The sequence below is a fragment of the Chelonia mydas genome, chromosome 2, assembly GCF_015237465.2.
Source record: "Chelonia mydas isolate rCheMyd1 chromosome 2, rCheMyd1.pri.v2, whole genome shotgun sequence".
In the NCBI taxonomy this organism is placed as follows: Eukaryota; Metazoa; Chordata; order Testudines; family Cheloniidae; genus Chelonia; species Chelonia mydas.
In genome coordinates this window covers 214,270,469-214,288,791 of record NC_057850.1, presented here as the reverse complement: position 1 = coordinate 214,288,791, position 18,323 = coordinate 214,270,469, and the positions used below count along the sequence as shown (strand labels likewise).

At 38.9% G+C, this 18,323-nt stretch overlaps 1 protein-coding gene across 6 annotated transcripts in view; it reads right to left on the bottom strand.

Moving 5' to 3' along the window:
- Nucleotides 1-588: 588 nt before the first annotated feature.
- Nucleotides 589-18,323, bottom strand: part of SLC25A13 (solute carrier family 25 member 13) — a 132,280-nt gene continuing 114,545 nt past the window's right edge. For all 6 annotated transcript variants that reach the window (XM_037890627.2, XM_037890626.2, XM_037890629.2 and 3 more), the window contains 4 exons: nucleotides 8,090-8,228; nucleotides 3,465-3,623; nucleotides 3,273-3,363; nucleotides 589-1,835 (listed from right to left, as the gene is read on the bottom strand). In XM_037890627.2, coding sequence (XP_037746555.1) covers nucleotides 1,646-1,835; nucleotides 3,273-3,363; nucleotides 3,465-3,623; nucleotides 8,090-8,228 — 579 coding nt within the window. In that variant the 3' untranslated portion in view covers nucleotides 589-1,645. The remainder of the gene's footprint in view (nucleotides 1,836-3,272; nucleotides 3,364-3,464; nucleotides 3,624-8,089; nucleotides 8,229-18,323) is intronic.

The window sequence follows — 18,323 nt, the reverse complement described above, 5'->3', positions numbered from 1 at the left end:
TAAACACTGCCAATTAAAGCAGTTTTCTGTAACAAGCCATATATAATGCAACTAATATATCCATTTCCATTTGGCATTTGGACAAGTTACAGTGTAACCAATATGATGTCATATACCTAATAATGTAATATTTTTACAAAGTACAGAACTTTAATATTCCCATAAACTCATACTTCACATTTAATAGAAATGAAAATATTTAGCAAGGATTACTGCCCTGTAAGGACCTAAATCTTGTGACACCTTTTAGGAGCAACATCAGGGGCCCACTTCAACCTGCACTGGCTATACAGGCAAATTGTTTAAAAGTTACTTAAACAAAACAGAGAGAGCTTCAAAGTAATGAAAGTTTGCTCCAATTCAGGCTTTTAACTAAAGAAAAGTTTCTTCTTGAGCCACAGCCGCATCAAAGGGGCTCTCCTCTTCACAATCCCAAGTTGTTATGCCTCAGGTGGTCAAAAGTAACTACATTCCTAACCCAACCTGTAAATGCCTGTACATAATGAATGAAGTTAGCCTTGAAACAGAGTATAAAATTGAAAGACACACATTAAATCTGCTGTGCAACTTGCATAACAGACATTTGTCTCGCCGTTTGAAAGGTTTATTTCTATCTTCATAAATACACAATCCTCTAAACATTGTGCAAGGCACTCCCTCCCCTCCGCCCAGATAAAATCTTGTGTTCTAGAATATTTTAATCTCTTTATTCAACTGAATAAAGTAAATAATCTAGAAACAAATAATTTCCAATTACAAGCCAGTAGTTAAGGCAGGTACCATTGATACAGTGCATGGATTTTTCTATTGCATTTATTTAAACAAGCAGCATTTACTAAGTGCATCATACAAACAAGAATCCAGATATCAGCATGTCCAAGATAGGCACCTAGTCTCGTAATTTCACTGTACGTGTAATAAAATGCCAAAAGTACTTCCATAAAGTGCAAAGACTATGGACAATAACACTTCCTTCCTAGCGTTTTGATACCATTAACAGAATACCTTGACTCAACATTTATAAATGTGGTTTCCATTACAAAAACATGTTCCACATAAAAGCTTCATAATACAATCCAGAAACTGAACTTGTGCGTGTACTTATTTAAAAAGTTGAAGCCATAGTGGTAGACTCAGGTACTGTGTGTGTGAATATATATATATTTTGAAGTCTACAAACGCACTAAGCTTATAACCAATTTACATGTACAGTCAAAATCATTCTGCTTGAGCACCATGATCTCTATTGACTATTTCAGTGACAATGCGTGATATCCAATATGCAGCCACTTTGGCATAATAATCCTTATTTGAATGTTACCTGTCAGATGATCGCATTCATAACTCCCACCCCTAATCCTGCCCCACAAACAGAATCTAATATTAGTGCCTTCCAAACACAAAGCACATGTCAGATGTGGACAATACATTCATGGTCCTGAACCCAAAGAATAACTGGTAAGAATTTCACAGTGATCTGGTTAAGGAAGCACAAAGACCAATGATTACGTTTAAAAAAACTGCCTTAAAACTGAAATGACACTTAACTGATATATGATGAAAAGCTAAAGGAATGAAATATTAGACTGATCAGAAAAGTGGCTCTTTCACCACTAATAAAACTCCACAGCAGTAACATGACATCTTAAGGTCCAATGGCTGCAGCAGCCTGTGAGGTAGGTGGTGATGGCCTAAATCGAGGTAGGTATAGTCCAAATTTATTTTCAATCCCTGCAAATGTGGCAACTGCTAATTTATAACCTCCAACATGGTCAGGGTTAGGAGCAGGTAGTGTGATCCTGGATTTAGGAACGGGCTCTGATCCAGCTGGTTTTCTGCAAAATAAAAGTTAAACTTCCGTAAAAACACTGACACCAAAATCGCTCCATAAATTGTAAATCAACTATCTTAAGGTCAAAAATCCCACAGCCGCTTGGCAAAAACATCCCTGCTACAAAGTAATGAGAATCACAATTGTAATATTTTAGAAAGATCCCAACAGCTTTCATGCTAATCATCCCAGAGAGTTGTCAAACCTAGATGAAATTGTACAGCATGTTACTCGATGAGACTGCAGTACACTCTGGTCATATCCCATCCCCAGCTCCTGCACTCTGCATCACTCATCCAGGAACCCGTAGAGTTTGAACAGCTAACGTTTTTGTATAGGTATCTACATCGCAAATGAAGGCGTGACTGTGATAACGGTAGGCATACCCGTGTTAGCTTTCATCTAGCTGGTGTGGGTAACAAAAGTAGTGAAAACACGATGGCAGAGGCTTTAGCGTGGGATAGTCACCCCAGCATAAACCTACAAGGACCCTGGGTACATTCTTACCTGTGCTAGGTAGATTATGCCTTCCCACGCTACAATCACACCTTCATCTGAGGTATAGAAATACCTTAACACAGCACTAACAGTACATACACAGCACTGCTTGGGGAAAGGGGATATTTTGTGCATGGTTTTACTAACCATGATTTTTTTTGTGAACAGTCCCAGTACTTCCACTGGAAAACCAAAGCAAATTCAGCTACACACTTCTAAGGGAACTGATGCCAGCAAAACCCACTCTTGCTTCCTCCTTGTGATCTCCCTGATGCCATCGTAACCCATTCAGGTGCGTTTAAAAGCCTTATCATGTTAACATTGCCTAAATGCAGTTGCATTTGTTGCAGAGGACGCAACAGAGTCAATACATTGTGATGGAAATATCAGATCCCTGTTCTGGAACAAGCAAAGGTGGTGCATGCGTAAAGGGAGGCAGAACTGAGGTTCCACCAACAACTGAGCAATCACTGCATTCTTCAACTGCTACAGCCCTTTTAACAATAATACTCCCTGCCCAGTCACATGCAGAACCCCTCCCCAACAGCAATGACTTAGTAATGGTGCATTGTTGCCTTGTAGTTAGCGCAGGAAGGAGTCAGGAATCCCAAGTTCTATTCTCTGTTCTGCCATTTATCCTCTGATGGTCTCATTTTACACTGACGTCCAAAATATCCTCTCAGGGTCTGTTATGGTACTAAAATGAGGCCCAGCTTGCTGTGAAGTGGGTACAGAAATGCTTGCTCAAATTCCACTGAAGCTTAATTAATTTGGTGCAGTGAAGCCTTTTATCTCACGATCTCAAAGTTCTCTCTGTAACTGCAAAGCATTAACAACTAATGTTCCAATCCTGCAACCGACTCTGCAGGGGCACAGGGGTTCGCTTCCGCAGAGCCAGCTGCAGCATCAGGGCCCAAATGATACGTTCACACAGTATACTTACACTCCCCCGAAGTCAATGTAAAGCCATCTCTGCAACAGCTCGTAAGTCACCAAAGTTACACCAAACTGAGGAGAGGATCGAAACACACGAGCTTGAAAGAAAAACAAAACAAGCATGAGCGACAAAAATCAATTAAAAACCACAACTGGCTCCCTGTCATCAAACAAGTGGCATCTAAGTTGTTTTACATACCACCAGCTCCTTTCCACAAAGCTTTCGGGCCTTCCTCTCGCAGTATCTTTCCAAAGCAGTCTATGACGCCACTGTAAGTGGTTTGCCCTGCCCGGGCTGCCACCTGTAATCGAGTCTTGATAACATCAGCAGGGGTCACTAGGGAGGCCGCAGGCATACCTAAAAATGAAGCAGGGGGAAAAAAAGAGACAGGTATCAGTAAGTTGTGACACATACTAGATGCTTCCTGCACGGGAAGGTTACTGTGCCCTTCATTCTTACCTCAGAAAACTCAGGCCCCAAATATTTGCTTTTAATGAGAAAGCAGAACAGTGAATAGGGCTAGCCACTGTGAAAAGTGCTTCACGCATATAAGGCTCTGGTTAGATGAACAGCCCCACCATATTTTTATTTGAAGTCAGGAGGCGCATACAGACATTTTCAGTACAAACCATAATCTTGAATAGTTAACAAGTTAACAGGTTTTGGAGAGGACGTTCATCTCTCCCTTTCATGCCCCTTTGTGGTTTCTGACATTTCCATCACACAATGCGCTGGAAAAAGCATGTTCACACACACCTTAAACAACCTCATGCAGAATGTTACTGGGAGCTAGGTAATGTTGTGCACAATCAGCAAGATGCACAAGCGAAGGTTTAAAGGGTTCATTTTTCTCATTAGGAAACTCACATTTCTCAGCTGCAGAGCAATGTCTGACATACTCAGTTGAATATTTGGAGGTAAATTTAAATTTACCCTGGCAGATAATCAACTGAAAGCAACAAATACTGAATAACAGCAGGCGATATTTCTAAAGTCATTGTAGCAAATCAGGGCTGCCCATGTTGAGATAAAAAAAAAAGCAGCGAGACTGTGCTCAAAAGACACTGTCTCTTATGGTTTTATTACTTTTCCATTCTGCATATGTTCCAAACCAAGTTGGTCAGACACAGATGCATAAATCTCCTTTGCTTTTTTTTTTAAGGCTTAATAATTGTGTAACAATTTTTGTCCAAACCAGTATGGTCTGGCTCAAAGCACCATCTCACCCTTCTAACAGACTGCTTTGAAAGCTGTGTGTAAGTGTGCGCATATCACTAAAATAGGAGCCGCTCCTCCTCTCCCTAAACCCAGAAAAGAAGCAAGCACGTGAGCATGCACGTGCACGAGCGCACACACAAACTTTCACGTTTGCAAATTTGGCAGGCAAAGGCTAAAACACGGTTAAAGTTTCACCTGAACTAAATTCCAGAAATGCTGATTTACTCCCCCACTTACCATTACTGACCACAGGATATATTTACGTCTTCAACTTAAAGATGTCCTTTAGAGATCAACCAATGTTTTCAAAGAAAACCAAAAGACATACTTAGAAACAATACTGCTTACTCTATGTTAATTACCATCTCTCATCTCTCTCCTCACCTGTTATTTATTACTAGGGACATTTGTGTTTAAAAACAAATTTACAACTGAAATTAGACAAATTACACAGCAGGAGATGACATAAAATGAACAGGGATAAGGGGGAAGGGATGAAGAGGTTCATAGGAGAAATAAGCAGAAAGAACAAATTAACTTGTGATCCTCTGACATTATAATAATCTCCACATCAAATGTTGTAACAAAGAAACTGGGATATTAGGTGAAGAAGGAGCAACAGGAGAAGATCAAACTAAGGAGAAAAGGTTTTGATTTTATACATGTCCCTAACAACAAAAAAGGGGGAAAGAAATATAAATAACATGGGTCACATCTTGAGAAACAGGCATGCATAAGATACATATGCACATTTACATGTACATGTGCTGTGCAAGATGGGTATTTTCCACAACCAAGATGAGTTCAAGCCCATTTTGAGGCTCACACTTCTGAAAACATAATGCAATACTACTGATGCAGAATTGGCTCTAACTACAGTGGATCAGATTCTCAGCTAAAGTAAACCAACCTGCCTCTGCAGAAGTCAAAAGAGTTAGACTGATTTACACCAGCTGAGGATATGACCCAACATTTTAGAGATGTTTTTCCATGACATGCCCATGACTTTTTAGTGAGAGCGCCAATCTTCCAGCTCACCAGTTCATCAATCCCTTGTTTTGATCTTTAGAGTTACTAGCTTGCCTCTAATAAAAGAAATATCTTGCTTCTGTAAAAATAGGGCACCCATGTCCCTGCACTGTTCCACATGATGAGCATCATGACTCTAATACTGTGCAGGAATCTGCTTATGTAAAAGTTAACCTGGAATGGAATTTTACTGAAAATACTGGATAAAATTCCCGTTATAGCTGATTTCCTAGCACATATCAGCAACTATGTGGTCTGCTTCTGTGGCTGAACTTCAAAGCGACAGTTATCTCAGTCTGCAATCACCTGACAATGGCTAGAAAGAGAAAAATAATAACATCTAAGGAATGGGTTGGCTTAAGAATACCAGTTTATATTTCAGGTCTGTAGATAGGCTCCAAAGTTCAAAAATTGTTTTGTTCCATCAAAATGGGTTAGAATTAACATGAGTTTAAATCAATCTTCTTTCAACAATTTCTGGTTTTTGGTTTTTTTAAGCACCAGCCATTCGATTAGAGATGTTTTGACTGGTGCCAGCTCAATTCCTATGCACTACAAGGCACTGCACAAAGAGCTAGTAGAAAGAAGTGGTGGCACAGGATTCATCAAGACTGTCTGGTTTTTAGAGTTAAGCCTGGGCCATAATCCAGCTGAAGATGTCCAGAAGTTCCAGGCTGCCCAAAGTCTGGACACACACAAACGCTAGCTATATAAGCAGGCTACTCTTCCCAGAGACACTCCTGTGCCCTTGACAACAAAAAGCTGCCCAGCTGTCTACAAGAAGAGGGGAATTTAAAAAAAACACAAGTAACCACATTCTGAGCAATTCAACTACCTGTACTGGGTTTATTTCTCTCCATCTTCCTCCTGATCCACTAGCCCTTTACTTACAACCGCTGGAGTGTGTGATGCTTACAGAGGAGACATCTAGGTCAGGGGTTCTCAAACTGGGGTTCGGGACTCCTCAAGGGGTAGCGAGGTTATTACATGGGGGGGGGGGGTTGCAAGCTGTCAGTCTCCACCCCAAACCCCACTTTGCCTCCAGCATTTATAATGGTGTTAAATAAATAAACAAGTGTTTTTAATTTATAAGGGAGGTTACACTCAGAGGCTTGCTGTGTGAAAGGGGTCACCAGTAAACAAGTTTGAGAACCACTGGTCTAGGTCTAGTAGTCTATGAGCAATTAACATGGGGGGGGGGAAGAGTGGAAGGAGGGAATTCCTTCTCCTTATATTTGTATTCACATTTCCCTCAGCAGAGCCTCTGCATCCTTTGCCTGTGATTTGGAGTCTGCTGAGCTTTAGGATACAGAATGTGGAAGGAGGAGGAATTTTAGGCTGATGGGCCCCTCTCAGCTAAGCAGATGCTAAATTAAGACTGCAGCGACCTTTTAAAATCCTCACAGCCCTAGAAGCTCAGCAGCAGCCACAGAGGCAAACTTGGGCTGGAAAATGCATCCTTACATTATATATTCTAGCCCTTTAGTGCATACACACTTAGAGATGAAACGCATCAGTACAAACACATGCTGAATATAGAACACCTGTCTATAGCAGTGCAGCAGTTTCCCAAGATGAGTGCCAACATTCAGTCTCAGTCCCCAAAAGCAGAATTAAACGAGCCCTGAGGATTGACAATTTGGGATGCACAAGGAAAAACCCCCAACAACTGCCTTTTCTGACCAGATTTCCTGTGTGGCAGGTGAGAAAAATGTGGATTTGTGATCCATACAATCGCCCTTCCCACCAACCCTTTAACAACACAGCAGGGTAGAAACAGGCATCTATTACCTGTCTTTTCATATCATGCAAAACAGAAGCAGGCTTTTTCCAGGACCATTACATTTCTATTATCTATCATCATAACTGGTGTTCAGTTTTTGGATGGACTTTTATTTATTATTTTGCTTATGCTGCCTTCAGTATATGCTGATTCAAAGAAACTGGATCAAAATCACCAGAAATTTATTAATATTTTTTTTAATAAAAAAGATTAAATAAAAAAATAAAATATAAGAACACAAAGCCAAGATGCTGTGTGGGATACTGTGGTCAATGACTTACTTTTACCATGCTGTCACAGTCTGCTAGTGGCCTGCTTAGATGTTTGTATCATTAGTATGCATTTGGATTTCATACCAAAATGGATATTCAAGTTTCTTTTGATGACAAAGAAGTAGAGAATGAAATGAATATTTTCATGAACCACTTTTACAGTAACAACTTGCCCAATCAACCAGCCAAAACAGACAACAGCATAACAACTTGACTAGGCAAGATGTCACACTACATTAATATTTCAGGACTAAAATCTTGCTCTCTTTTTACTACTACAAATGGTAATATAAATGCTATCGGTAGGTCAAAAATACAAGGAGTTCCTCAATATTAACACCAGCTCATTTGGATCAGTTATATGTACTGCAATTTAATACCTAAATGTTAACATCTTGGTATAGAGCAATTATTTTACACTGTCACATCAGGTATCTCACTAATAAAAACATTTCTAAAGCATCTATCAGTGATATCTAGGTGCAATAGGATGCCATACACAAAGAAAATCAGGTACTTACCAGCTATTGATCCAGCCATGAGCAAACTTCCAGGACTAACTTGTCCATCTTCATTTGCAAATGCAGTTTTCAAGTGAGCATAACATGGAAAGTAAATGGCAGAGAAGGGGATATCGCGTAGAAAACATGCCTTCGCGCCCTGTGTGAAACAAAAATTGAGTGGTCAGAGAAAGATTATAATGAGACCAAGAATGGAGATGAGAAAGCTGAGCAACATTCCAGTTTTTCCTCCCTACTGCAAAAAAAAAAAAAAAAAAGCAGAAAAAGCAATGTTTTTCAAAATTGTGTGAAATAAAGACATGTATTTCACTCCATACAGAAGTTTGTGTATTATTTGTTGGTTCAATAAATGCTGTTTCTTTCCACTTGTTCTCCCTCTATCCTTAATACTGCAGTTATTTGCCATTAATAGAAAAAAATGCCATCTTGCGTGGGTAAACTCTGGTAACTTCTTTAGATAACAAAAAGTAGTTGAAATTTTTGCAATCCAGCTTTGCATGAGGTTCAGGATGAGTTTGATACATGTCCTAAGTCACAGGCTGGGTCTTCACCAAAGAGCTTCCCCTTTACAATAATTACCCCATAGAAATAAGTGTAGCCCAACCAATTTACAGACAATAGACTATGTAACTGCTGAACAAAAATAAAACACAGTGTGACAGAGAGATCAATGAGCCATGTTCTCCTTTACAAAAGAATGATAATGTGCCCATAATCACAATTCTTACACAAATATGCTTTTATATTTGCAGGAAAACACAAGGACTACATTAATTGTAGTTTTTTTAAAAAATAAAACAAAGATTTTCAACACTGGCTGATAAAATAATTTGCCTTACTACCCATGTGCCGAATTGATGTGAAAACCCAATGGAGTTAAAGATCTGAAATATTGCTTGCTATGTTCTCTGAAATAATCCTTTTGTTTAAAAGAAGAGAAGAAAGCAAGTGAAGTTTTGGGGCAGCACCAGACAACCGGAGTTCTTCAGAAGCATGAAAGTAAAAGAGTCAGACAAGATGGGAAGAGGTGTATAGCTTCTGCAGATGGTCAATGAAAACTGGGCACATGCCAATGCCCACGTTACAACTGCAGTAAGAAATTGCATACGAACTTCAGTACAGAGATCCAGCAAAGAGTTTGAAAACACCAAGGTTGTGATTAGAAGGAATGTGTTGAGACAAACAGCTAACGTATTTGGAAAGAGGGGAAGGACAAGAAGAGAAAAGTAAAGGTAAAAGGTATTTCACATCTTTGGCTAGGACCCCTGTGTCTCCCGCCCTGGGCTGTCCACCCTTCCAGATTCAGGGTAGACCTTTTTTTGCTCACAATCCTTCCAACAGGTGCCAAGCTGCTCCTCTAACCTGTTGGGGTTATTTAGAGTCTTATACCAAAGCCATTATTAAGGTATCACGTCTCATACCAGTTTTACAAGTGGTAACTTCAATAGAGTTACTTCAGATTTACATTAGGAAGACTGACAGGCAAATCAGGACGAAATATCTCTCAGAAGTCGACCTATGCCTAACGGAGTAAGTAGTCTCTGATCTGCACTTATCTCATGAAATCTAATGATACGCCCAAACATATTAGAGGAGTTTTTCTGTGCTGGAATATTGTATAATATTGATTACTTGTTACAAGTATATGCTGTTTAGCAGACAAACGTGCAGAAGCACCAAGGTGTCAGAGTAACTGAAAGGAGAAAAAATTTGGATTAGGGAAAGTACAGTCTGATGTACAGGAATTGTATTGGCAAAATCAGTTCCTGGAAAAGGAAGGAGGTTTCCCGGCAATACGGTGTGGGTGCAGTGGCCAGAGAACATTGCAACAATGACTAATGCAAGTTGCAACACCACTGTTAGTGAGATGCTGACTAGTGCCAGCAGACATCCTACACAGAGAGCACTGGATAGGGCTGGATTCTCAAGAGTGCCTGGTAACCCATGTATTTCGTTTAGGATGTACAAAGATATTTAGTGCATATCACTATCTACACAAGAATTCCTGTTATATACTGAGGCAGAAGCCTGTTTTATGGTGATCTTTAATCTTCCCGTAGAATTTCCACTCTCTTTTAAACAAAGTTACATGTGAACAGACAACATTCTGCAACAACCAAGTGTGTGCTCTGGTTAGGTTTACCTCACAGGCAACATTCAGAAACTATTGCTCTCTAGCTAGTGATATTTTGCAGTATGAACATTGTTTCCCTAAAACTTTATTTTTAAACATTCTTTTCCCAAGGCAAATCTCCATATTGCCTTTGCCTCAAGAGTTTATTGCTCTTATTTTCTTTGCACTGCTATCATTAAACAGCCTGCATATTTTCCTCTGTGTTTCCTTCATACTCTGACATATCTCCACATAATTAAAATAACCTGTGGAAATTAATACGCTACAACTACAAGCAACTCTTCATTCACTCTGAACTGCTAATATTTTCCCCCTAGTAACAGCACTCTCTTAGACGGAAATAGCATATTTTTAATACCCCTAATATTATGCATTCAGGTACACAGAGAGAAAGTCTGTCAAGTAAGTTGGCTTAAGTGTAAACAAAGTTGGATCAAAACTTGGATCCACTTTAATAATAACCCACTTTGGCTCAGTTCCAATATCACAACAGTCTAAAGTTTCCTCTCATCGTTCTGTTTAAAGTCTGGGAAAGCATGTTTAAAAGCAGGCCTCATTTAACTTCAAGTTAATCATCCGCAACCAGCCTAGGCCAATTAGGAAGGCTTAGGGAGATTGGCCACAGTATCTTGAAACGCTAAAGAAACATTTATTTTACTTCTCACACCTTTTTGATGTGGACAACGTGTTGAAAGCCAAACAGAGTTTTAATCAGTCCTCAGCAAGTTGTTAGGATCATCCGCCTGAGTTTATTCTGGCAACGAGGGCGCAGACCCTGCCAGGCATGAAATTGTTGGGAGATCCTACACACCGCGACATGCGCCTCCCTAATGCAACTGCCAGTTGGCTCCCATCTTCAATCTCTTTAATGACCTTAAAGCTCTTAATCTTGGATAGTATCTCACTGAACAAACCAATAGAGAAAAAGCATCCCTGGTTTTCCCCGAGGATTCTGATAAACAAATCCAAGTCAGAGCTGGGGCAGTTCTTTGGCATGCTAATTCCTGCTTATTCCAGCCCTACCTGCAAATAAGGCTCTAAATAAACTATTTCTACTACAAGGGGAGGGTAATTATACTCACAAAGGCACCTCTGTGTCGGGTTGGGCACAAGGAGCCAGCAGGTCTGGGAGACGCAGGCTTAACCTAGTCTCCTGCAGTGAATGCACATTGTCTAGTGCAGGGGGGAAAATGCCAGACTGGAGGGACCTAGAAGTATTCAAGACAACAGTGGTGCACCTTGTCTGAGAGGTTATTTAATGCTTCTGGCACCTGTACTTACAGCCACCCCCTCTTTTTCTACCTTGCAGGTTTAGAATTTATTTGGCATGTATAATTGTTATTTTGATCCTATAGCTACAAACAATAGGCAGCATGTCACTTCTTGATCCCTTAGCATTCTTCTTCGTTTTTACTAGCAACTTAACCCTTCAGATTCAAAACGGTAACAGCCCCCAAGAAGCACTCCTTTGGTTAAGAGTCAACCAGCAACCATCCATGTTACAGAATTAGACATAGCAATTTTGGGGGGCTGTTATTTCCTTCATTTTAAAATCATATTGGATTAAACCAATATATATTTAAACCAATAAACACAACTGTATGCATTTAGAGGGGAAAAAGTACCAATCTCAAATGCTTTGCTAAGTCCCAGATAAACATTATCAGCATTACTTGGTGGGTTGGATTTTTACCTTTTTCTTTTTTGTTATTTTTAATACAACTATTCAAACTGCATGTATTCATACATGAGAACTAGTATGGGTGACAATGAGTACTCTTATGTGAACACCCTTTAACTTTTACTAAATATTCCTTCTTAATATGTTTATTACACTGTTGTGAACACACCATTTGTGTATTTGTGATACCTCTGCTGTTTTCAAAAATCTATCAAGTGGAAGCCTGGCATACAACATGTTAGCTGAGATCAGGCTTCCTGTCTCAACTCCCCAAGAACCGATCCATAACGTGGCAAGAATTAAGCAATGCAGAGTTTTGGAAGTTTTTTGTACTAAATTCTAGCACTTAAAGTGCAAACCTTTGCTGGCAATATCTTGTTTTCTGATAAGAATTTGACTTGAATATATTCTAATATTAGCTATTTAAAATGGGACCTAACATTTATCTTTTCATCAATTAATATTTTAATGCAATGTTATTTGTTATATGTTTAGGTAACAAGATACACTATTACTTTGGATAGTATTTTGTTGGGTAAGAATACATCCTGATAATGTAACTGCATTACATTGCAATTAATAAAATAATCTTTTAAATGTTTTGTGTTAAATAAGTTTGAGTATTATATCGTAATTTTTTTTAAATATTCCAACAGAAATGAGCAGAACACTCTACAGACTTCAGTTTGACCTTATTCAAAGCACAGAGAAATATTACAGTGAAAGACAGACTGTAAACCTTGCTGAATCTTGTAAGATGACTCCAGAACTCTGTACTGTGAGATGTATAGGTCTACTATACTACCATTAAAATAAACCAGAAATTAAAGAAAGACTGTTAAAGACACTAACCCAACAAAACCAACTTTTCCCTTTCTTCTGGAAATACAAATAGCATATTATGGGTTAGAATAAGTAAGTATTCTGTCTGCTTTGGGTGTCTGCCAACTACTTTCTCACAATAACTGCCATCCACAGAACACCCACCTCTGGTAGCTGCAGAAGAATTTGAAAGATAACTAAGGAAACAAACTGGCTCAATGTAAGGGGCACAATATTTATCTCCCCAAAGGAGCAGGTGGTATGAACGGTAGGATATTCTAGAATAATTACTCTAAAACGTGACACAAGTAGTTCAAAAGTTCAGATAAAAAGAAAAATATTTGCCGACTAGCTTTAAATAAGCAAGGAGGGTCAACCCAACCTTTCTCAAATGATGGGATTTTCTGACCAATAACAGATTGTGCACCACAGGCTTCTTAGAAGTGGGGGGAAAAAAAACAAAACCAAACCCCACACCTGACTTTTTATACTTTTTATCACAAGGATATATTTGTGTAAAAAAAAAAAAAGTGTAGATAAAGAATGTCAATTATCTGATCAGGTCACTAAACAGCCAATCAGAATGTAGCATTTTTTCCTCAAAAATTGCTTTTGGTTTATAATTATACAGTAGGACAACAAAGGCTTCATATTCCTCTTTTCATCTCATCCATATTTAGTTCTGCCCAGGAGATTCTCATTAACGGTGCAGGTAAACACCAGAATAGCTGGCAATGTAGGATGAAAATTTTGCAATACAAGACATTGCTCAAGTCGATGCAATGTGGGGTCTACATAACATTTCCTTTTTTTTTAATTTGCAGACATTAGAAATAATACTTAAAAAAGAAAAGGAGTACTTGTGGCACCGATGAAGTGAGCTGTAGCTCACGAAAGCTTATGCACAAATAAATTGGTTAGTCTCTAAGGTGCCACAAGTACTCCTTTTCTTTTTGCGAATACAGACTAACACGGCTGTTACTCTGAAATAATACTTAGCCATCTTTACATAAGGCTGCTCTATTTATTAATGCAGAAAAGGAATGCTCACATCATCCACAACCAATAGTGCATATTTTTTACTTACGACATTGGAAAAAACTGTTTCAGGGCTGGAAATGAACACAAAAATACATGGAATTTGGCCAAAGACTGGGGGTTCTTTTCAGGTTGTGCATGAATCTTTATGGTGAAGACAGGATCAGCATGTATGATTCTCTGGTTCCTAGCTAAAGTTTCAGATCATGAAAACATATTCTTCCATGATACACAGGGTAATTTAACTTGCCTAGTTTAGTACTTGGGCTCCTTAGCAAATCTTCTCTACATTTAAGAGCCATGATGGAGATATTAAATTTCTAAGGTATAAGAAGAAATTGATTGTGTGGTGCGCTAATGTTCTTGCTTTCTAGTACCCAGTTCAATGCTCAGTTGAATATTATGCACTTGCTGAGAATTCACTGTATGCTTAAGTGATAAAGTCAGACAAAAAAACTCCTACTGACCCAAATCATGACGTCCTTGATCATCACTACTTAGGCAAAATTCTAATAAGGAGACTTCTTCCTGCATAACAGATATATAAAGTACAGGGTCTATTGTAAATAGGCCAGCTTTGAGACATACACATTTATTTCTGATTAAAGAAAGAAGAATCAATGCAAATCTTTCAGATTCTTCCTTGCTGTCCAGAAAGCAATACAGTATCAAAACAGCATGAGAGGAACTGAAAAGCTGGTATACTGCAGACTGGTTGACCATTCTTTAGGAAGAAGTTTGCAAACTCCCAATATAAAAGCTAGTCTTGTACAGACAAGTAATACTTTAGGTCTATTATTGTACTAACAGATTGACCAACTGACTGATATGCCTGTTCTCATCCATCATAGTTGAAAAGATTACTTAAGGTATCCATTCCCCTTTTTGAACAAATTATCATTTTGCAAGCATTAGACAGTTTCAATGTAGTTGTATGAGCCTCTGCTAGCTTCTCGTTTTCCCTGGGCCATCCCCTCTGCCATATAATGCAATTGGAGTGGGAGGGAACCCCCACCCCCAAAAGAACAATTGGCAGGAAACTCTGCAAGTGGAAACTCAGAGAATCTTGTCTCTCTCTACAGGAAAAATCCACAAAAGGACAATGGTACTTTTACTGCTACAATGTCTCATACTAACCCACTTTAACCTTGTCTAAACTATCATTTTTCTTCAAATTTCCCAGATGCACTACCATTGGCCCTACGGACAGGAGAGTTCAGAAAGCAGGAGTAAATTAACACTGAAGGAGTTATTCTCTGATGCCTCATAAGGCAAAGCAGTGGGAAACTATTCAGATAAGAATGGGCATCGCCTCCCCATTCAAGAGCACTCAGGAAGGGCTCTTGTAGGGTCAAATGGAAAGAGGAGCAGTGTCATGATGTTGACACTCCCCCTTTCAAACCCCACTCAGATCCATTCCTACAGGAGCATTTAGCCCTGAGCAACATTACTAGCAGCTTGACAGTCTGATTTACTGAAATTAGGGTTGCTAGATGTAAGATGGCAATATTTATCAACCCTAGGTGAGCCAGGTTCAGTTCTTCATCAACTTTATTGAGGGTGGATAGAGATTTGTGTGTCTTAAGGGCTGGGGAAGGGGGGACAGAAACCTAAAGAGATACCACCATATACAAAGAAGTCAGAGCCCGATAGGGCAGATAGCAAAAGGTTAGTTCTACATTCCATCATGGCTAGAACCAAAGTGGATGCTCCCTGAAAGGCTTAACTAAAGCCTCTAAAAGAGACGTCTGGCACCTAAGACCCTCTGAGGGGCAAAGTCTGCTCACTCTGTCAGAAAGATGGCTTCTAATGTTTATATCTAGATGATAAATTCATTGGTACTAAACAGCATCCATCCACCAGAATTAGTTACTAAACAGACTGAATATTTATATGAACTCCAGACAAACCTCTGTCAGACTGTTAAAGTACTCTACAATTCAAAAACACAAGGTCAAGCCATCATCCAATAAAAATGTTTCTCATGTTTCTACAATGCTGAGGGCGGGGCGGAGTCTGATTTATACCTACTAAAGGAAGGAAATTCACAGTTTGGGATAGAGTTTTAATCATAGAACTACCTTTTCAAGGACACTGAGCATAAAACAAGTTCAAAATATGGAAGATCTGTCTTACCCCCATTAGAGTAATTATTATCAAGATAAACAGATATTTTATCAAGGTACTAACATTTTATTATTTAGCACTGTGGGGTCCATATTCACTCAGATATTTAAAAAAATATTTAGAGCACTTAATATTATCTAGATATTCAACTGCAGTATTTACTTAATTTAATAGTTTGCTAATTGAACTAGATAGCTTTAAAAAAAAAAAGCATAGTGTCTTTCAGTTCAAGTCACTGGTTAAAATTCACTCCAGATTAGTAGATACTTTGGGGCAGTAGTTTCTGATGGTTGACTGGTGGTTTATGTCAAGTGAGTTACTGATCTCACTCCAGTTTCATCTGTGCTGTCTGTTTAAGAAAATTCAGAAGATGACTACTTTCACCCCAAAGCCTCTCCAGGTCGGGGTGAGGAAGACTGGTGCAGGAGTTTGGAGTAGCTTTACTGCATTGTGTATACTGTATATGTTCCGTGGCGAAGTGTTATTTTGACGGCCAGGACTGTCAAGGTTTCATGGGCACTGAATTCCACATACGTATAAAAGGACAAAATCAGAGACAAAAAATAGGCTTCTCTGGCTTTCACAGTGTGGTTAAAAGCTGGGCACTTAAGTGAATATTTAGCACAGCAACGGCATAATCTGTGATTCAACTTGGTACATGTTCAGAAGCAAAACTACATTTGGAAATCATCATTATAAACCGTTAACAAAAAGTCCTGTGCCTAGCAAACAAATATTTCCAAAGCTTCTACACCAAGATATGAAAATTAAGTGACAATGACCTGTGATGATAATGCTGTTTAAAATAAAAAGAATACAACCAGTTGCATGCAACTAGCACCGGCTGCTCAGAAAAGTTATTTATACAGTCTACTCTAATCAAGTAATTTGGCATTCTTTCTAATCATAATTCTAATTCATTTCAACTAGAATATGTAGAGTTCACTACCTGTCCTCTAAGCCTGTATAGCCTTAGGGATGTGGAATGCTTAACACAGCCACGTTTTCAGTTGTAATTTTGGCCCGGAGCAACACCATAAAGTCATCTATTGGATGTGTATATAATAGGATCAACTACAGTAAGATGGCCAAAAAATTAGCAAGTCAATTTAGAGGGAAAAACCATTCCCCATTAAGTCCTATTCAGATGTCTGTACTGCTCTCCAGGCCAAAACACACACAGATCATCCACGTATGCTCACATATGCCAATTTCTCCATTGTGATGTTAACAGAACAATTTAAGAACTGTATGACTACAAATGGAAATGACACACAAATTTGGTGGCACTTTTTTTTTCAGTACTCAGATGGTGTTCATGCTGTCCTTTGTTTCAGTTTAAAACTACATCATTACAAAAAATACACACAAATATTGCTTTACGCCACCAAACACTGGATTAGGGATGTACAGTAGGAAGGTGGTCTATCCTGCTTCTCTACACAGTACACTGCGGAATGGAAAAAAAAGTTTGAGAACTACTAGAATATAGCCATTACTTTCTGTCCTGCGGTTAAACTTAAGACATGACTTTTAACGTTATGGACAACGAGATGTCCTGTCCTTCCATGCTTATCTACAACAAGCTCCAACCTGGCTGCCCTTATTTGCACAAACTGAGGAGAACTAGATTACCCACTTGAGTGTGGATTGCTCACATGGGTAATGGCTACAGTGCAGGGCTCTCTGTGCCCACTCATAAAAATAAACAATCCCATCCCTATCCTTTCTGCTAACTGGTCCATTAATCTGGCAGGGAAAACTTGCCAGAAAACTATGGGGTTAGCCCTTGTGCCAGACTCTTTGGTTCTGTTGGCTGTATTTCTACACTAGTTTTATATGGCACTTAAATGCTTATCACTAAAATGAATTATAACATCTGGATAAACTGGTATGTGAAACATAGCAGCAGATCAAAACCACAACTCCAAAAACAACGTGTCTCTACGTTTTAACACCTCAAGAGTGGATTTAAAATCAAGTCATTTACACTCTGGAAAACAGTTAATTTTTATTATAGCTTGGGTAGGACATTAGGTTAGATCCTTAGATGCATGAAGTAAAGCAGTGCACTCTAGTCAAAGGAGCTATACCGATTTAAGCTAGCAGACGATCTGGCCAGATAGTTTTGAATAATTCTACATTCACAATGTTTCAATAATTCTAAATGCACAACATTAGATAAAGACTAGCTATGGTTGGAATGCATATATTTTTCCACAGCCTTTCTGTTTAGGTATATGCAGGGAACACTAGAGGGCCACAACATTCCATGCTTTTTATTGCCATATCTCTACCCCTACCCCTCCCCTGTGTGTGTGTATGCATGTGGGGGGGGGGGAAATCTAGGACTATACCTACAAGCAAACATTATTGCTACAGTATTTCATATAATCTTTTTGTTAAGTAAAGAATAAGGATGTAGCCATCTC